Source organism: Sylvia atricapilla, chromosome 20 (genome assembly GCF_009819655.1).
Source record: "Sylvia atricapilla isolate bSylAtr1 chromosome 20, bSylAtr1.pri, whole genome shotgun sequence".
NCBI classification, from domain to species: Eukaryota; Metazoa; Chordata; class Aves; order Passeriformes; family Sylviidae; genus Sylvia; species Sylvia atricapilla.
The window spans coordinates 7,392,347-7,412,268 of NC_089159.1; the positions used below are offsets into that span (position 1 = coordinate 7,392,347).

Below are 19,922 nucleotides of genomic sequence, written 5' to 3' on the forward strand. Positions count from 1 at the left end.
CACATCTCCCTCTCTCTTACAGAGCTACCTCTTCCTGCTCTCCTCTGACTACGAGCGGTCTGAGTGGAGGGAGGCCATCCAGAGACTGCAGAAAAAGGGTAAGGGGCTGCTGAGACCCTCTTGGGGCTCCTGGACCCTGCAGAAGCCACAGGGAAGTCCCATAGGATCCCAGCCTGGTGCTCTCCAGTCTCTATGGCCAGCACTGGCTGTGTCCCTCTGAAGCTTCTGTCCTCTCCCAGACCTCCAGGCCTTCGTCCTGAGCTCAGTGGAGCTGCAGGTGCTCACAGGATCCTGCTTTAAGCTGCGCACTGTTCACAACATCCCCGTCACCAGCAACAAGGACGGTGAGTGACCTGCTGTGCTCGGGGTGATGAGCTCCGGCAGGAGCTGTGAGGTCCCTGAGCTGGAGCAGGGACTCTGCTATGCGGGGACAGCTTCCCACCAGGTGGCACTGCTGGAGCAGCGTCGGGCTCCCAGGCAGCACAATCCCGGCTGCATCACGGAACTGCTTTTGGGCTCTCTCCAGCTCCTGCCGTGGCCTGGGCAGACCACTGTGCCCAGGGTGACACCCAGCCAGCCCCACTGGGAACCTCCCCCAGGGCTGTCCAGCAGCAGGAGAGCTTGGGATATCTGTCAGTGGGGGATAGAGAACTTAGGGATGTCCCTCCAGGGGCTGGGGGACATTTGGGTGTCACTGCAGGCACCATGCTTGCTTTAGCCAAGGTGGCAAAGGCTGCCTTGGGGATGGCCAGCCCCAGGCCCTGACACAGCCTGTGCTCTCCTGCCACAGATGACGAGTCCCCAGGGCTTTACGGGTTCCTGCACGTCATTGTCCACTCTGCCAAGGGCTTCAAGCAGTCAGCCAGTAAGTGTGGGTGCCCACCCTGCTTGGAGGGGCTGGTGGGCTCAGAAGAGTTGGGGTCCAGCAGGTGGCCCTGCTCTGCCCACAGTGGTCCCCTGGGAAATGGTGAGGGTGGTCCTGGGGTTGCTGAGCAATATCTGCTCCTCCAGACCTCTACTGCACACTGGAGGTGGACTCCTTTGGCTACTTTGTCAGCAAAGCCAAGACCAGGGTGTTCCGGGACACCACAGAGCCACAGTGGAATGAGGTAAGGGAGGGTGGGATGCAGGGAAGGGTCTGTGCTCCCCATTTCCCTTCAACCCCAGTTTTGGAGCCACTCTGGGGTGCTGGGGTTGAGCCACCCTCCCTCCACACCCCAGGAGTTTGAGATTGAGCTGGAGGGCTCCCAGTCCCTGCGCATCCTCTGCTACGAGAAGTGCTATGACAAGACGAAACTCAACAAGGACAACAACGAAATTGTGGACAAGATCATGGGCAAGGGGCAGATCCAGGTATGCACTGGGGCTTTTGGGCATCCTCTCACCCAAAGGAGGACTCTTTAGGGTCTGGCCTCTGGGCTGGGAGGGTTGTCCTGGAGTGATGCCTGGGGTGGGCAGCTCTGCTTTTGGGAGCGGGGTGCAGTAATTGTGGGGTTGAAGGCAGTGAGATGGGTGGACATCCGGCATGGGGAGTGCTGGTCCTGGGGCACATTGGCTGCAGGAGAAGCTGGGACAAAGTGAGAGGGGCCTTTGTGGAGGTGGCAAAGGCAGACTTTCCCTGCAGAAATGCATCCAGCCCCAGCTGGCTGGAAGTGTTTCCGTTCTGCTGCTCTCTGTGCCGTGGCCCCGGGGGGCTGCAGGGAGGGGTTGGCAGCTGCCCTAAGGAGGGCTCTGCATGTGCAGCCCCCTGTCCCTCCTGTGTCCCCTCTGCCACCATCTGCCTTCCCTGTGCCTCCATCAGCTGCTGTTATGGCAACGGGGGTTTCCAGGGCAACGGCTGAGCCGCCTGTGATTGGAGGTGGTGAGGCAGGGAGGATGGCGGCCTGGGCTGCCCTGAGATGCTCCCAGGTGAGCAGCACCAGGAGGATGGAGTGGGGAGCAGGCAACCCCCAGACCTCACATTCCCCCTGCAGCCACCTTGGCCACGCTCCAGGGAAGCCCAGGGCAGGGGGACACAGTTCAGGCTGGGGGTGTCCCTGTGTTTTCCTGGCAGGCACTGCAGCCTGGCTGCCTTCCTGGCTGTGCTGGGGACAGGGTCACGCCTGGGACACAGCCCTCGACCCAGGGCCACTTCAAAGGGTTGCCTGCTCCATGGGAAAGCAGTTGAGGGCAGCTCCCAGGGGAGCAGCATGGAAATGCTGCTGGGAAGGGGATGCTGTGGGGAAACAGCACTGGAGGGGGCACAGGGTGGGAAGTGGGGGCTCAGCTTCACCAGAGGCTTGTTCATACCTGAAATCAGCCGTCTGTTGCCCTGGCCCCCAGGAAACAGTGGTGTGGGGGTGGCACTGGGCCAAGTGGGAAGGCCAGGGCAGGGAAGGGGCTCGGTGTCCCGCGGGGATCAGTCCAGCTGCGCTCTCGGAAATAGCCTGGATCAACAAACATGAGTCATGCTGGGAGATGCGGGGGTCGGGACAGGGACAGCACAGCTCGTACCCGCTGTGCAAAAGTTGTGGGGGAAGAAAGGGAAAGAGAGAAGGCCCTGGGGCTGCTTACCCAAAGGAGGATCTGGATGGATGGAAGAGTGTCAGGATTGGGGTGTCCTGCTATCACACAGAGCCACAGCTCAGCCTCTGCCCCAGGGGTAGGCTGGGTGACAGGGCAGGACAGCAATGAGCAGGATGGGCAGTGCTGCTCCTGTGGTTACGGGCTGTAATCAAACCCCAGAGCTGCCCCCCTGCCTTCTCCCTGGGATTCTCAGGCAGAGATGCTGCCCTGGATGTTCCTCACCCCGGCTGCTCCCTGGGTTCATCATGAGCTGCTGCTGGTTCCACATAGCAGCCCTGGCTGCTCAGTGGGAAGGTGTGGCTCCTGGTTGGCATTAACTCATACTTTGTTGTTACTAACCCCATTTTCTAAGACTGGAATATGCTGTGGTCAGGGTAGGGCTGCCCCGTTTGCCTTGTGTCCCCATGAGGGTCTCGTGTCCCCTGCACTGCAGGGCTCAGCCCTACTCTGAGCTGTCCCAGTTGCTCCCAGCAGCTGGGCTGTGTCTGCTGGGTGCTGGCAGAGGTGTGTGTGGTGCTGTGCCAGGATGGCAGACGGATGTTGTGGTGGGCAAAGCAGGCTGTGAGTGCTTGTGCCCACATTGCAGAGGACAGAGGCTGGATGTGGCCCCCATGCCCTGCAGGAGACAGGCAGTGGGTGCATGAGGGGGGCTCTCAGGACCCCCTTCCTCAGCCCGTTTGATGCACGGGGGGATGTGGCTGTTGAAGCCGAGCCTGTGTTGTCATAGGCACAGTGCCTGCTGTACCCTCAGGGAATAGCTGCCTGTCTGTCTGTCCCTGTCCCTGGGCTGGCAGAGGCTCTGGCAGGGGAGATTTGGGATGCTGGGGCACCCCCGACCTGCAGGGAGCCACAGTGACCCGTATGGACTCCAGGGGCTGCTGAGAGGTGGACTGGGGGGCAATGCAAGTCCCCCCAAACCTGCACCTCCCCGTGTCCCTGTCAGAAGCCTTAGGGAGGAACCCTTCCAGGGCTCCCCTGCCCCCATCGCCCCCTGGCAGTGGGGGTACCCAGAGAGGACATGGGGGTACCCAGCTGTCCCTAGGCGTGACAACAGACCGCAAAAAGCCTCCTGAGGACAGGAGAGGAGAGGAGAGCCAGCCTGGCTCCTGCGCGGAGCCGGGAATGCTGCAGCCGCCGGCGGCGGTGCCTCGGGTGCCGCGGCTGCCGCTGGGGCTGCGAGGCGATAACGGGAGAGGGATAACGGGAGAGGGATAACGGCGGATAACGACACAGGGATAACGGCGGATAACGGCGGCGGGGAACCCGGGCAGCCCCCCCCGAGCGGCGGCGGGCGGCAGGGCGAGAGTTAAACGCGTGGGGGCCGCCTTTGAGTCACTTCCTCGCAGGGGGAGGGAGGGTTTTGGGGCTGCCTCGGCAGGCTGGCTCACACCCTGAAGATGAGCCCTGCCCGCTGGCCGCCGCGCCGCCCCAGCAGGGCTGCCCCGGCCGGCCCCCGCTGAGCAATCCCCGCCGGCACAAGGGATGCGGGCGCTCTGCTGAGCCAACCGCGGGCACGCTCCCGGGCCGCCCTCGTGTCGCCTGGCCGGAGCCGAAGCTTGTCGTGGCGATGACGGAGGTGTCGGTGCAGCCGGAGGGCAGCCCCGGCCCCGGGGGCGAGCAGCAGCCCGAGCGCGGCGTGGAGGAGCCCGAGGGGAAGCGAGCCCCGAACACGGGCGCCCGGCTCTGGGGCAGGGTGCGCAGCAAACTGCTCCGGCAGAAGGTGCTCCGGGTGCGGGGGGCGGCTGCAGGGCTCTGGGGTGGCTCCGGCGGGCTCTGCTCCGCGTGGGGACGGTGGTTTTTTGGAGGGTGGTTTTGTGGGGTGAGGGGCTGTGTTGTTGTTTGTGTGGGGAGTGAGTTGCTGTGGGCTCTGTGCAGGGAGCAGGGAGGCTGTTTGGGTGCTTTGGGAGCTCTTAGATGCAGTTGGCAGCCTGTGAGATGTTTGTTTTGCTCCTTCCCCCTCTCTCTGTGTGCTGGCAGGCGCCGGGAGGCTGAGCTGTTTGCACCGGGGGGTCCTGCAGAGGCAGGGCAGGGAAGCCCCTGCCTGCCCCTGGAGCTTGCCCAGGAGGCAGCGATGCTTCAGGGCTGGCTGGGGCCGGGTTCCTGGGGTGCCACAGCACCCAGTGCCTGCGTCCCGCCTCTTGCTAGCCAGGTGGATCCAGGCTCTCCCAGCTTAGCTGTGTCGCAGCCACATCAGCCAGCGCTGCCCGTCTGCGGGAACACGGAGCGCAGGGATGCACAAGAGGCGACAGAGGAGGGGGACGGCACCCTTGCAGGCTGTCCCAAAAGCCCCACGGGGGACTCTGGGGGTTTCCCCTCGGTGGGGTCCCCCTGCCCAGGGAGCTGTGGCCGCGGGCAGGGGCTGCCCTGGGCCCGTGGGGGCTCGGTTTGGCGGCGGGGCCGCGTGTGACGCAGCGGCATTAACCTCGATTCCCTTGCGGCTCCGCACAGGGGATTAAGGGGCAGCCAGGGCTCAGTGGGGAGGCTGCCCGGCGGCTGTTGCTGGGTCAAAACATGACGAGGTTTCATTCCCCGTGCCCATTGTGGCTGCTGCTGGTTTCCCTGTCGGCTGCTGCCTGGGAGCCCTGGGGCTGCAGAGCAGGACGTGGCCCCCACAGGTCTGTGCAGGGTCCTGTGGGTGCTGCTCCTCAGGTCACTCTCAGTCGGGGCTGTGAATTAATGCTTTTTCGGGGGGGCTGTGCTTTGCTACTGACAGCGTTTGCTGGTGTGGGGGTTGCTCTGTCCTGTGGCATTGGGGGACTCAGGGACTGTCTGTTCCCTGGGGAGGGAGCTGCTGGCGTGGAGGTCTGGTGAGGGATCTGGTTCCAGGGCAGCCAGGCTGGGGAATCTCTGGGTGCCACGCTGATGGGAAGCAATGCTGGCTGTAGCAGTTCCTCTGGGATCCTGCTCCCCAGGGCCCTGGCAGAGATGAGCTCGCAGCCTGAGTCACCAGTTTGCTCCCGATTGCTTCACCCAAGGCTGATGCTTGGGTGACCTCATGGGTCTGAGATGTGAGGAAGGGACATGCCCAGCCTGACAGTCCCTGCCCCACCACAGCATCCTGGTGTTTGGGGCCCTGGGGAGCCACCATGAGGATTTGGAGCTCTGGGCACCCAACCCTGCCTGGGTCTGTCATAGTGCCACGACCTGGATGTGTCTTAAGGACAGAATTCCAGGACGTGGCCTCATCACCTCAAGTCTGGAGTTGTCCCGTGGACAAGACAAACAGTAGCAGGAGAGGGTCAGCAGCAGCAGGACCTCCCCAGAACACACAAAGTGCTGCAGGACTGCCCCACAACCCGGGGCCTTGTCCTACAAGCAAACAACTTTGGATAATTTGGGAAACCAGGGTGATGGCACATCCCTGTGGCAACAAACAGAGGGTGTTTCAGCTCACCGTGGATGAGAGCAGCACCACAGCGGATGCTGACCTGGGCATGGATACCACCATGGATGAGAGTCCCTGAGATGCAGGAGGGAGCAGCCTGGAGGTGTGCTGGTGACCTGGCTGAGAGGTTTCCCCTGACAAAGGTGGTGTTTGAAGCCATCCGATTTTCCAAAAAGGAGCTGACTTTTCATCCTACCATAATGCTGGCTCAGAGGCTGTTCCCCAGGGCTCCTAGCCCAGGGGTTCTCCACTGTCCTGGGATGTCCCTGCATCCTGCTGGAGCAAGGCAGCTCCCTTCAGAGGACAAGGAGGTGGTGGTGGGAGCTGGTTTGCCAGCACTGTGTGGGCAGGAGCTGCCTCTGGCTCTGTGGGTGGATGCTCCTGTCCATCCTCCCACGCCTGGGGATGAAGTGTTGGACGTGGCTTTGCTTAGTCTGGGCAGAGGCAGCGTCGTGTGCTGCTGCTGCTCCACGGGTTGCTGGCCAGGAGGGTTAGAGAGCACCAGGGCCAGGCCACAGGCAGTGCCCCAGCAGTGCACAGGGACCTGCCCTAGCTGTAAGAGGGCTCAGGCCCATGGTGCCAGCAGAACTACCCCAAATTTGGGCCCTGCTGGCTACTGTGGGATGATTGTGCCCATGCAGGGGGAAGGAGGAGCTGCAGGGAAGTGACTTGCTCAGGGTAAGATCTGCAGCACTGGCAGCAGCCAACCTGGTTTTTATTAAAGCTTCTTCAGAGCTTTGCTAAAGCCCTTCCAGATGTGAGCTGCCAGGGCCATCAGAGCCAGAGGGACCTGAGGGAAGGGGAAAGAAAAGCATCTATGGTGTCTGCAGTTAAAATCACATGGCAGAGCAGGGAGGCTCCTGACCTGGCTGGGTGATGAAGGGGCATCACTGCCATGAGTGGGGCAGGGATGTGTGGAGAAAGGGGTGAAAGCCCCTGGGCAGTGGCATTGGCTGTGGTGGCTGCATGGCAGCACTGGGGGAATGCAGCACTGTGGAGAAGAACAGAGGAGCTGGAGCAGCAGGACTGGGGTTGGCTGTGGTCTGGCTGCAGTCTCGTGATCCCAGTGTCCAGACGTGCTGCAGGGTCCCATGGGAGCCCAGGGCAGCTGCAGCCTTCCTTCTCCTCCTCCTGCTGCTCCTCAGCAGCCGCAGGGCTGGCACGGAGGAAGCAGCGTGGCACTCGCTGGGCCCTTCCATGTGCTGGGCTGGAGCACCAGGGAGAACTCTGTCAGGAGCCATTCCTGGGCCATGCTGGGGACAGCAGCATTTCTGCCTTGCTGGGGACCACAGTTTTCCTGTGGCTGAGGAGCTGCTCGAGCTCACAACACAGGACTGGCGATGTGGCAATGCCGCCGTGCTGGGCCTGTGCCAAGAGCCAGGGCAGCTCGAGCCTGTCCTTGGGACTGTGGGGTCTTGGGAAGGGACATGAGGAACCCCACAGTGCCCCCCCATCATGACATGCAGTGACGTTATGGGGAACAGCAGCTCTGTGGCTGGAGCAGCAGCTCTGGATGTCTTTACAGGGGATACCCAGAGCATCTCCTGACCCAGCAGCTGCAGGAAGCTCCTGTGTCCTTGCAGAGTGACCCCACGTGCCTGGTGCAAGTGTGGCCTGGCAGCTACATGTCCCCAGCCCTGGGAGCCTCCACCAGCTCCCATATCCCGTCCCCTTCCCCAAGGGGACATTAGTGCCGGGCTGCCCGCCATGTACATTACAGGGATCGATGGGGCTGGATCAATACCCACCAGCTGGAGACCAAAAAGCCCCAAAAGGCAACTGCACCCACCTCTGCCCAGCCTTGGGGCCTGGAATCCACCACGGCACGTGCCGAGGCCTTGGGAATGCCAGCACCTCTCACTGCACCCGGGTGCCGGGGCAGCGTCACCGAGTCCCCCGCTAGCCCCAAAGCCAGAAATAGCAGAGCCTGTCATTCCCAGGGGTTATAAATAGCCTTGGCTATGGGGAGATGTTGTTTTTCTGCATGGAAAACGCTGCCCTAGTTCTGTTTCATCAATCTGCCGCCAGAAATAGTCCTAATTTCTTGGAAGTTTCTTGCTTCTCGGGTGTGGGTTAAAGCACTGCCTTGCAGGGGCTCTGGGGAGAGGGCAGCAGAGGGGGGCTGAGCCCACCTGGCTTCAGGGCACAGCCAGTTCCCAGACCCCAAAGGGGAACCTCTCCATCTTCCAGTCCTGAGCAGCATCTTGCCCAGGAAAAGCATGTCCTGTGCCCTACACCATCTGCAGATTAGGGGTTTTGGGGGCCACCAGGTTGGGCTGACAGCAGGGCTGGCATGAGGCTGTGTCCGCACAGAACTCACAGACATTTCTCCCCACAGCTGGACCCACAGGCTGTGCAGACGAAAAACTGGCACATGGATGTGATTGAGATGAACGGGGTAAGTGGGGCCGGGGGACCCACAGCCCCTGGCTGGGAATGCAGCCCCTTCTTGCCTTCAGGCCAGCCAGGACTCACCCCCTGTCTCCCACAGATCAAGGTGGAATTCTCCATGAAGTTCACAAGCAGGGATATGAGCCTGAAGAGGACCCCGTCCAAAAAGCAGACTGGTGTCTTCGGGGTCAAAATCAGTGTGGTGACAAAGTAAATGCAGGGCTGTGGGGGCTGATGTGGGTCCCCGTGGGTGTGGGGTTGCACTGTGTCCCCTTGATCCCACCAACACTGGGGAACTTGGCCTTTGCTGCTGAGGACTTCCCCATTCCCTTTCTGTTCCCATCCTGCCCATCCTGCCCCTGGCCTGGGGTTTGCAGGGCTGGGCTGGCTGCCAGGGGTTCCCCTGGGAATCTCTGCTGACAGCTCTGCTTCCCGAGCCAGGCGCGAGCGCTCCAAGGTGCCTTACATCGTGCGCCAGTGCATCGAGGAGGTGGAGAAGAGGGGCATCGAAGAGGTCGGCATCTACAGGATCTCTGGAGTTGCCACTGACATTCAGGCGTTGAAAGCTGTCTTTGATGCAAGTGAGTGTCCTGGATGGGAGGGTTCCCAGGCGCTGAGACCCCCCCCAAGCCCTCTGCAAGCTCAGGGTTTGGTTATTGCACTGCACGTGTGCCAGATTGGCCACTCTGCACAGGCTGGGGGTGAGGAGGGGCAAAACCACTCAGAGATCCCAGCCCTGTTTGTGCCTCGATGCCTCTGAGCTGCTGCCGCTGCTGGCTGGCTCCTGGGAGACACTGAGTCAGGGAAACTTTGCAAATGGATTTGCAAATCGTTCAGTGTCCTGTTGCCCAGCCAGGCGGGAACCACTCGGCTTTTCCCAGCCTCAGCCTGGCTAATGGGGCTGTCAACCCAGCAGTGCTGTCCCTGCTCTCCAGCTGGCAGCTTGTCTGGATAGCTGGACTGACACAGAGGGTGGAGACCTGGAGGGCAAGGAGAGCAGGAGGCATCATCACATGTGGGTGCTCTCTGGACAGATAACAAGGACATCCTGGTGATGCTGAGTGACATGGACATCAATGCCATCGCTGGCACGCTGAAGCTGTACTTCCGTGAGCTGCCCGAGCCCCTCCTCACTGACAGACTCTACCCCGCCTTCATGGAGGGGATCGGTAAGGGCTCGGGGGTGGGAAGGGGTTGATGCACAAACGTGTCTCTCTTGGCATTGTTGGGATGGGAGACACCCAAGGGTCCTTCCCAGTTTGGCCTACTTGGTCCTGGCTGGTTTTGCTGGCCCAGGACAGCTCAGGGTGCTGCTCCCCAGTGCTCCCACACTGGCTGCTGGGAGGTATCTGGCTGTGGTGGGTCTTGCTGCTGCACCAGACCCTGTCTGAGCCCTTTCCCTCTTTGCCTCCAGCCCTCTCGGATCCTGCTGCCAAGGAGAACTGCATGATGCACCTTCTCCGCTCTCTGCCTGACCCCAACCTCATCACCTTCCTCTTCCTGCTGGAGCACTTGAAAAGGTAATGGCTCAGGGGCTGCCTGGGATGGGTGGGAGGTACAGGACGGGTTTGTCTCACTGCTTTGCTTGTGGGGATGGGACATAAACAGAGTTAGAGCTGCTGTTTGATTCTTGTGGTGCCTGCACAGCTGCAGGCTGATCCCAGACTAGAGGCAGATTGTGCTGTGCTGGTAGAGAGCAGAGCAGCAGCCAGGGCCAGCAACAGTAGCGTGGGGCAGGCAGGGAGTGGTCCTTTCCCAGCCCTTCCAAGAGGGTACAGCTTCAGCTGTGTCCCACCTGTCCCATCTCTCTGGGCTCTGGCATATTCCCCAGGCTGCCACTTGTTCAGACCCTTCTCTGATACCGGTGTTGGCTTTCCACCTGTAGGATGCTGGGGGGATCCTGGAGCTGTTCTGCCCCTCCAGAGCAGCCCCTTGTGTCTCAGGACCACTGGCCACGGTGCCAGCAGGGCCTGTGCTGTGCCTGGCCAGTGATCCAGGTCAGCTCTGCAGGGAGCACATGACCTCTGGAAACATGGAACACTTGGCTGCTGCAGCCGGTGTGCAGCTGGTTGGATGAACTCTGCGGGGAGCAGCTGGCTTCAGTACAGGACAGGAATCAATTGGGAGCTCTGCAGTGTCCCCCTTTAGCAGGAAAACAGCTCTGTGTCCCTTCCCACCCGTCCGGCAGTAGCCCTTGCAAAACAAGGTGCAATAATCCCTGTCACCTGTCAGCAGTGGGTGGCCAAGAGCCAAGCATAGCTCTGTAGAAATGTCTCAGAACTGCAGGTGACACCTCACGTCACCTGTTCCAGGGTGCGTGCAGCGGTGTTTGACAGGCTTTGTCTTGGCCCAGACGAGGTGCATCCAAGCCTGGGGATTCAGGGATTGGGGCTCTCTGGGGACCCAGAACCCATGGAAAGCACAGGGCTGTGGAAGGGCAACAGAGCAGAACACAGAGCCTGGCCAGAGCTTGGGACTGGGGCTCACGGCTCATGTTACTTGCATCATGAAGGGCTTTTTTTTTTTTGTTCCTCTGGTTTGGCTAAAACCAAACAGAAAAAGTGATTGATGCTGGGGGATGGAGAAGGAAAAATCCGTTTCCATCCTGAGAACCGGGCACAGCCAGTTCCCACATCTGCTCCCCTGGCCTGGGCTCAAGCGAGCAGCCTGTGCCGGGGAGCACAGCTGCCTCCTAACATGGCAATGTTGTGGTCCTGCTTCCCTCCATGCTGGCAGGGCTCCCACGGGGTTGTCGGGGCAGGGAGCCTCGAGGGGAGTGGGTGCAGGGGGCACGGGCTGGTGCAGAGCTCCCTTTACCCTGCAGGCAGGGGAAGGGTGGAGGCCCCACGGTGCAGGAGTCAGGGCTTGGTTGCTGCCACATCACACGCGGGGCTCCCGGCCAGGCCCGGCAGCTCAGGCAGAGGCCGTGAAGGGGGCAGAGCTCCCTGCCCTGCACCTGGGTTTTCTGAGGGCTACAAAGGGCAGTGGGAAGCTGGAGGTGCCTCACTGCTGCTGGGAGAAGGGAGAGCAGCCCTTGGCCCCCACGTCACCCCATGGGTCCCCACTCCTGAACGTTGTTAGGGGCTGACACTGCCTCTCTCCCTGTCCCCCTCAGGGTGGCTGAAAAGGAGCCTATCAACAAAATGTCTCTCCACAATCTGGCCACGGTCTTTGGGCCAACACTGCTGAGACCTTCAGAGGGGGAAAGCAAGGTGCACCTCACCTTGGCCTCCGACATCTGGTCCCACGATGTGATGGCCCAGGTAAGAGCTGGGTACTGGAGGGGCTCACCTGCCTGTCTGGGTGGATTTGTTACTTTTTGCTGGATGGGACAAGCTGGGAGGTGGGAGCTCTTCCCCTTTCTGTAGTAACACTCCCCATTTACCTTCTACAGGTCCAGGTCCTTCTCTACTACCTGCAGCATCCTCCCATCTCCTTCACGGAGCTCAAACGCAACACACTTTACTTCTCCACGGACGTGTAGCCTGCAGGCAAGAAGGCACCGGCTGCAAACACTCCAGCTCCCTGCTGGGGGACACGGACTGGATCACAGCCCCCAAGGGAGACCAGCCCAGACCCAGGACGGTGCTGCCTGCAGCTCCTGTACAATCACGTTCCAGCGGCCCGGCCCCACCAGGTGCCAGGGCCTCTCTGTAAACTAGTCGTGTCTTATGTCCCTTCTTGTGTTCAAGGATTGTTTTTATGTATATTTGCTCAGCGGAAGAGGTAGTGACTGACAAGGGCCGTGGACACAGGCTTCCCCCTTGACAAGTTTTCTCCTGGACTCCTTCCTGCCTGCTCACTCCTACCAGGCACCCCTCGCCTGAAGCCTGCAGTGCCCCACGAGTGCCTGTTTGCTGCCCAGCTCCCTGCCCACGCCTGCATGTGCAGCTCCAGCTCGCTCTGAGGCCGGGAGCTCACGGGCCTCCCTCCCCGGTGATGGTGATGACCAGCTCTGCTTTGGCTTCGCTGCCTGCGCAAACGTTGGACCCTGTGCCTGGATCTGCTCCGGCCCGAGCAAACCTGTGAGAGCAGAGGAGCAGGGTGTTGCTTCCTCCCTGCCACGGCTCTTCTGGGTGTTTTCAGGCCAGTTTCCTCTCCAGCCCCAGCCCCGTGCTTTGCCCGTGTGTGTGTGGCGTGGCGGTTCCTCCCCTCGCTGGATTTCACCTCTGAGTAGCGTTATGGGGTAACCCCTCACACAAGGCTGGAGCCAGAGGTGCTGTGCTGGTCTTGCTCCACAGCAGGCTGAAGGGATGGCCAGCCAGGCAGGTTTGCTTTCTGCACCATGGGCTGACCCCACGTCTGCTCTGGCACTGATGTGGTCCCAAATTTCCCCCAATTTGTATCTCTGCCATAGTGAGGCACTCACGCCCCTGCCACAAGCACTGCATGCACCCCATGGCAAACCTGCTGGGGCACTGGGATTCCTCCCATGGCCACGGGGACAAAGGAGATTCTTTTTTTCCCCCTCCTTGGCTGTCCCTGCTGCACTGGGCATGTGGCAGCACATGGCCCTGCCTCGGTTGGCAGCTTGGCTGCCAGAGGCAAGTGCTCTGCAGCAGCTGGATGGTCACCCAGCCTGGGAGCCAGCACAGAAGGATGGGAGGAGGAAAGCCTTTATGGCTCTCTTGTCTGAAGGCAGAAGTGTCTTTCTCCCAAAGTGGTTGCTGCTGGATTAGCCGTGCCCAGCCAGCTCAGGTCTGTTTGTTAGTAGCTCCAGTTCTTGACCCCTCCCAAGCCGATGGCTGGAGTTGTCACATCATGTCCCAGGGCAGGACAGGCTGCCCAAGTGCCCGGCTCCCGGGACGTCCCCCACATTCCCATGTAGGTGTTGGTACCTGTTGGGACACGAAACCTTTCGCTCTGTGAGCTGAGTCTGTGTTCTTGTGGGAAAAGCCCCCCCACGTCCCCGACTGCGCTGGCCCCGTGCTCTCCTGTGCCAAATGGAGATGGATGAGAAGTGACCAAGCGTGTTCCTGACAGCGGCGTTGCCTTTATCCTCCCAAATTATGGATTGTTCCAGGTAGAGCCCAGCCACCGATGCACCAGGTATGTCCTCAGCCACCTCCCTGGGGAAGGCAGCACCTGCCAGCCCTGCACCAGCAAAGCAACTAAGGAGGGGAGGTCTCAGTCCCCCTCCAAAGGGCTCACACTCCAGACCCTGCTCCTCTTGACTACCAGCTAAACAGAAGGGAAACAGCATTGCAGAAAATAACCAGGCGTCTCTCTTGGCCCTGGACCCAGTAAGGAGGCCGAGCTTTAGATCTGACTGCACAACGGATCCCTGTGTGTGTCTGATTTGTTACATGTGTCCAAGTCTCTGTCCACGACACTGTCATTCCAGATGGAGACTCTGTACAGCCAAATCTCCCCCCACGACAGTGGCTGGAGGCCCGGTCCCCACAGCCCAGCACAACAGGCTGTGGCTGTCCCCACGAGTGGCTTTTGCTTGTCCCTAACAGGAAGGAAAAGAGGGGGGTGGACTCTTGCAGCTACAGTTAGAATAGAACTGTTAATTAATATTTGACTTTCAAAAGTTGTTAAGGATATATTTTTGTTTGTGTTCTGTTTCAATTTCTGTAGATTACAAACTTTAAATGGCTGTAAAACCTCGTGAGGAGAAAAAAAAATGTTAATAAAAATGCAAAGCCCTGATATTTGCACAAAAGAAGCCCTGTGGTGTTGCTGTTTGCACTAACTGATCACCTTGGCATCACAACTTCTTTCTGTCGTGGAATCCTTGCTAGTTGCACTTCAAGCCAGTGGTATAAGCACAGGCATTGTGCCAGGCAATCTTTGAACAGAATTCTTATGGTTTGGGCTACATCCTTGCATTTTGGAGGAAAAAAACCTGGACTGTCTGGAGCCAGCCTGTTTAATCAGCCTCGAATTACTCAAGCTTAAAATTCAGCTGACTTGCACAGCTTCTGGCCTGAGGATACTGAACAAGCACAGCAAGGGACATCAGGAGATCTGGAAACCTCATCTGATAGATCACATGGTGCTGTTTCCCCACTTCTTTCCATGTGGGAATGGGAGCCAGTGTGCCTCCAAACTGACCACTGACCACTGTATCAGCCAAAACACACTGGCAATATTGCTCTTCCAGGTCAACAAGGGCTGTCACTGTTCTGGGATGTCAAACTGTGGCTGCAAAGGAGTGGGTGGGAGAATCCCTATTAGTTGTGTGCACTGTGTCTGAAACATCACTGCCTCAAAAAGATGAGACAGAGTGTTTGCCTTTACAGAGTGGCTCAATGAAGGTAAAAAATGACCCTCTGAGGTCTGAGAACACAGCTTGGTTAGAAGAGCAGGAGGGCAGATAGAACACCAATCAAAGAGGCAGCAGCGCCTTGAGCTGACAAACAGATGTTTTGGTTTCAGCACCAATGCTGGGCAGAAATAACACTTCAGTTCCCCTTGTGTAACACCGGGGCACCTGGAGGTGGCACAGGGACATGATGGGAAGCAGTCTGTGTGCTGAGTGAGTGCCCAGTTATCTGCCAAACATTGGTTTATTCTCACAACTCTGCTTTCTAAGTCTCACTGTTAAACTGCTGGAACTAATGGGGTGAGCCTGGGGCAGTTAAAGCAGTAGCAAGATTGTACTCCCACAGTGAGGTTAAATCAGGCTAGCCAAGTGGCTTCAGAGAATTATACTTCAGCAACAACCTCTTTTTTTCCCTTAAACTGTTTTGTTCATCTGCCAGTAACCACACAGCTCTAAGGCTAAGGATTCCTTTCTGCTTTTCCCTTTAAAACATGGTAAGGAAATCTGGCGCTCATCTCTGTACTTGAAATAAGACAAGTTGTACAGATGGTGGTTTGTCTTCAGATGGTATTTTAAGAAAAGCCTGGAACAAAGTTATTTCCCCACAGGATCTTACCTCTCCCCAACAGAGTAGCAAGCTGCAAACTGGTGACTGTTAAAACACTTGCAGCACCTTCAAATATGTGGTAACCTAAATCGGTGCATTTCTCTTCGAAGATTGTTCTCCTGCCTTCTTCTGATGCTAGCAACAGACTTAATCAAAATCAGCCCCAAAGGATCCAAAGAGCTCAGAGTCCAGGCATGTTTCCTGGAAACTGACAGTCAGCTGATCTGTCCTGGAGATGCTGCTCTGTGCCTGGCTCCATCCTCCCATTCTCCCACAAGCCTGCCTGGAGCAGCTCGCCAGGGCTGGCAGCCAGGTCGCTGTTAGTCACTCAGAAAGTGGCCAGCGCCACCCCGCTCGCAGTGGCCAGGACTCCAGAGGCAGTGGAAAGGTAATCCTGATGGTTGTGCCGTGATGCAGGCTCTCAGCAGCAGCCCTGGAACAGGGAGTGTTGCTCCCCAGGGACCCGGCTGTTACCGGAGGTAGTAATCGACCGCAGCGGAGAAAGCGGCGAATCCTCCGCAGCCGATCACCCCGGCCTTCAACCCAGCTGCAAGGCAAGGGTGGGAAACAATGGGACAAGGCAGGAAAAATATTCTTCTTCCCAGTAATTTGTGCTGCTCAAAGAGCTCACACCAGCAGGAACCTGGCAGTGGCCTCCCAGGGGACAGTGGCACTGCCTGAGGTACAAACCCCTCGGGGCCAGCAGGATTTGCTGTCTGGGTGCTGTGTCCTGAGGCTCACCCAGGGGACAGAGAACCCTCCAGTGGCCACTGCTGATTCTACTGTGCTCCATCTGAGCTCTTCAAGTGGCTTGGTGGGACTAGGGAGGGATAGGAAGTGCAGCCATTGCTCTGACAGCTCTAAGAGGATTAGGTCGAGGACAGACACAACTTAACAAGCTCAATTAGAAGCACTTTCAAAAGCTTTCATTTCATTTATGCTCAGTAAAACAGGACAGGTTTTTTTCTTAAGGAGAGTGAGAGAAGATTGATATTTCTGATGAGGAGAGCAGCTCTCTCCTACTTGGGGATTTTCCCAGATGTTACCACTAAAGGAAAGTCCCCAGTAGAGCTGCTGGACTAAAACCTCAGTGCTCCTTGTCGTTCACATGTAAGTAGAACTGTCTGTTTGAATTTGACACATGAGAAAGGAGAAAAGCATTTTACAGATGATACAAAAGAAGAGAGCAGAGTTCTTTAGTTCTAATTTCAAAGGAGAGTTGCAGAGACAGTGAAATGGTAGATGTGTAGAGCTCAGTTAACACAAGAGCTTCTGAGTTGTTCTGTGTGTATTTTTGGCTCTCTCCCATGACACCACAGAAGACTGTGGACAGCCACCACCAACTCCTGATTTTTCTTTCAAGTGAATTTTGTTGATTTTCCTCTCTGACGAACCCCTCCTTATCCCCACTTATTCTAGGAGCTGACAGTTCTGCCAGTCAGGAGCACACTCTCACACTGGCTCCGCCACAACCCCGGGCAAAGAGATTTGTAGTGTGTGTGTGTGTGTTGAACTGAGAACATCGTGTGCTGCATAACCAAATTCAATCTTATCACAGCTATCACAGAAACAGCTGCCAGCAGGCACCACCAACCTCTGAAGCCGATGGCTCCTCCCGTGATGCAGCCACTGATAACGCTGTTCTTCCAGTCAGACTTCCCACGATACTGTGGAATTAGAAATGAGAGTCAACAAGTAAATATGGCATAAACAGCCAGAGTCTGTGCTAGCAGCATGGAAGATTAAATGACCTTCCATCCCCTCCTCAGCTGAGGATGTTCTTCCCTCTGCTCTCAGCAGATGGCCCTGCACTCCCAAACTTGCAGGGCTGGGAAAGGGAGGAAGGAGCAGGTAACTGGGAGAGGTAAGACAAATCCATATGGTGCAATGCAGTGCTGTGGGAAGGATCCTCAGGAGAGCCAGCACAGCCCTCAGAACACAGCTCTGAGCCTAAAAGTGCAATAACTACATGAGAGCAGCCCTGAGCCTGGCCATGCAGCTGGTCCTTGGCACAGGTGACAGTCACAGCACCTGCTGACAAAGATGGACTATTTCCATAGCCAGGACATACTGGATTTTCACCAGTGCAGAGATCTCTTTGTTCTGCTCCATTGTGCAAGCAGATACTCTTTTATTCTAGATGAGTTAAGAAGTAATGGTTCCTTTCAATTAAAAGGCAGGACTCAAATTCGTAACAGGGTAATTTTCCTATTTATAAAAGCATATGATAGATTTACCACTGAGCTGCACCAAAGTAATTTCTGGCTGCAGGGGCCAGATGAAAACCGGCCTGTTACTCAAGAACTTTCATCCAATGATCCCTTTCTGCATATGGAATTTTTAGACACTCAAATTACCACGTTGCAGCTTACAGTTTGACATTTCACACAAGCACTTGTAGCTAGGGTTTTAAAAAGTAATGCCTGTGCTTGCCAATACATTCAGGACTTATACTGAAAAGCACTTTGCTATTGCAAAAGAGTTCCTCATTCTGTCAGAGAACAACATCTCTGAAGACAGATCTCAAAGCTGAAAAGCTTTGCTGACCAAGAAAGAACAAAGCAGCCTATTCCACTGCCCTATTGCAAAGAGGATGCATGTACTAATTTGGATCTAGTAAAAAGTTTTAAAGAGCACTAGAAAACATTTCTTAATGGTTGAGAAGCTCTTACTCACAGATTCTACCACGCATTCCGTGCAGGAGAACATGGCACCCACGATGGCAAAGTTCTTGGCATAGGAGATGCCTCGCTGCCCCATGTCCTTGAGCACCTCCTTAGCTGTGGGTGTGCGATAGGGATCCTTGGGATCAAACCCCACGTTGGTGTCAATGCCGGCTGTGAAGATACCAAACGCACCTCCCAGAACAAATCCTGTAAAAGATAAACACAATAAAATGAGCTCGGCTGGGCTGGAGCAGCACATTCCCCGCAGTCAATGAACCGGCTCTGCTCCTGCTGTCTGTGAGCGCTGCACTGTGACAGGAATCTCTTGGTACTGTGGACACTTGTGACAGCCTGTGCTGTGCTAAGGAAAGGCCATGAGCACCTGCACCTCTCCAAGGAAAGCAGACAGAGATCCATCCCTCCCTGGAACATGTGACAGGCACTGGAGGAGGCTTAGGAGAAAAATCAAAACACAAGGGCTGCAGCCTCGTCTCCACCCGCCCATTTCCCGACGCCACAGGAACCCCCGAACACCCCACAGCCGCCTGCCCCGTCCTTCCAGCCGCCGCACCTCCCACGCAAGCCAACGCCGCCTTGAAGGGGCAGCTCTCCATGACCCGCTCCACCATCTTCTGCTCCTCGCTCTTGGGCGGGCAGGGGATTCCGCCGAGGACAGAGGGGTCCCAGGCGCGGGGCTGCCGCTTGTCGCCCACGAGGTGCTGCAGCAGGAGGCTGTACTGCAGCGGCGGCGGCGGCGCCGGCTCTCCCGGGCCTGAGGGCGGCGGGGCCGCCATGATGGCCTTGCACACCCACAGGCGCCCGGCGCCGAGTCCGGGCCGGCTCGAGCCGCCGCGGCGGGGGCGCACGGGAATTGTAGTTCCTCAGCGGGGACAAGGCAGCCGCTCACTGTGGCTGTTTGACTACACTTCCCAGTCTGCCCCGCGCCGACGCCTTCGGGGAGAACTACCACTCCCGGCATGCTCCGCGGCGCGCCGCGGGGATTGGCCGTGGCGTTGGCCTGGGGACTACATTACCCGACGTGCCGCATGGCACCCCCCTGGCGGCCGGTGCGGCCGGTGCAGGTGAGGTGAGGGAGACGGAGCATCCCCGAGCGCGGCGGCGGCGGAGGAGGAGGCTGCAGGTGAGCCCGGGAAGGTGAGGGCAGCGCGGGGGGACTGACAGGGCTGGAGAGAACCGGCAGCTTCGCACCGAGCATCCCCGTGCTGGAGGAGCGCTGAGGTGCCGCAGTGCGGGACGCAGTCCCGGTGCCCTGGCTGAGGTGCGGGGAAGGGGGGGTGAGGTGTCGCGGTGTCGCCGCCGTGTCCCCTCATCCCGGCCCCGCGCCGGTGTCTGAGGGCAACAGGTCCCGCCCGGGACAGGCAGGCGGGCGCTGCCCGTGGCCGCCCCGTCCCGCCGGAGGCTCTGAGGGCTCCCGCGGGGCTCCGAGGGCGGCCGAGCCCGGCCGGGAGGGTCGTGCCCGCGGCCCCCGGGGGCTGCACGGCCCGAGGCTCCCGAGCCTGGTAAAGGTGTCCCCGCTGTGCCAGCACAGCCCCGGAGCTCGGTCTCCTCCGGCACAGAGCAGCGGTGTTACTTCAGGACATGTGTAGCTCGAAAGGGCTCTGAAAATATCCACAATATTCCCCTCACAAAATGCGGATTGGGCTCGTGTCAAACCGTGCACAGACCTGAGCTCTGGGGAGCTTGTTCTGTTTGGTGGTAAGGTGGGAAATATTCCTTTTCCTTCTGGCGAACAAGGTGCAGTGAGCATTAAAAAGAAATCTGTGTTCCTTGCTTGTATTGCTTTTTTCCCTCACCTGTTTTACTTTCTTGTTCTTGTGGACTAGAAACCAGTTTTCGTCTTCATGTGACAAGAGGTGTGCCTTGAAAATGCCTTTCTTCTTATTTGATATTTTTCTGTTTGAAGTTACCCATGGGTTTTAAAATCTGTGAGAAAGAGTTGGCTTGGTTTCAATAGGATGCATGGAATTATTGTATTTCAATAATTAGAAATTACTTGGAAAATTAAGTAAATGATGC

At 58.0% G+C, this 19,922-nt stretch overlaps 2 protein-coding genes across 5 annotated transcripts in view; one reads left to right on the forward strand and one right to left on the reverse strand.

The window, feature by feature from the left end:
• Positions 1-14,012, forward strand: part of ABR (ABR activator of RhoGEF and GTPase) — a 37,623-nt gene extending 23,611 nt beyond the window's left edge. For 3 of the 4 annotated variants that reach the window (XM_066333440.1, XM_066333441.1, XM_066333442.1), the window contains 12 exons: positions 23-98; positions 240-344; positions 791-865; positions 1,012-1,109; positions 1,222-1,353; positions 8,289-8,348; positions 8,442-8,551; positions 8,783-8,922; positions 9,376-9,510; positions 9,756-9,861; positions 11,457-11,604; positions 11,736-14,012. In XM_066333440.1, coding sequence (XP_066189537.1) covers positions 23-98; positions 240-344; positions 791-865; positions 1,012-1,109; positions 1,222-1,353; positions 8,289-8,348; positions 8,442-8,551; positions 8,783-8,922; positions 9,376-9,510; positions 9,756-9,861; positions 11,457-11,604; positions 11,736-11,825 — 1,275 coding nt within the window. In that variant the 3' untranslated portion in view covers positions 11,826-14,012. Of the gene's footprint in view, positions 1-22; positions 99-239; positions 345-790; positions 866-1,011; positions 1,110-1,221; positions 1,354-3,946; positions 4,286-8,288; positions 8,349-8,441; positions 8,552-8,782; positions 8,923-9,375; positions 9,511-9,755; positions 9,862-11,456; positions 11,605-11,735 lie in introns of those variants that run through there. The other variant, XM_066333443.1, reaches the window with a different exon arrangement.
• Positions 14,013-15,162: 1,150 nt separating this feature from the next.
• Positions 15,163-18,800, reverse strand: TIMM22 (translocase of inner mitochondrial membrane 22). Its single transcript, XM_066333448.1, has 4 exons — positions 18,457-18,800; positions 17,896-18,092; positions 16,814-16,886; positions 15,163-15,766 (listed from the first exon to the last, which is right to left on the reverse strand). Exons 1-4 carry the CDS (start codon positions 18,677-18,679, stop codon positions 15,690-15,692), a joined length of 570 nt encoding a protein of 189 aa, XP_066189545.1. The 5' UTR covers positions 18,680-18,800; the 3' UTR covers positions 15,163-15,689.
• Positions 18,801-19,922: the final 1,122 nt, after the last annotated feature.

What these genes read in the sequence shown, in the direction of transcription:
- TIMM22 (XM_066333448.1), bottom strand. Translation starts at nt 18,679, where the DNA reads ATGGCGGCCCCGCCGCCCTCAGGCCCGGGAGAGCCGGCGCCGCCGCCG. An exon ending in GGCGTTGGCTTGCGTGGGAG is followed by an intron (nt 18,093 to 18,456) that starts GTGCGGCGGCTG and finishes TATCTTTTACAG; the next exon opens with GATTTGTTCTGGGAGGTGCG. An exon ending in CGGAATGCGTGGTAGAATCT is followed by an intron (nt 16,887 to 17,895) that starts GTGAGTAAGAGC and finishes CTAATTCCACAG; the next exon opens with TATCGTGGGAAGTCTGACTG.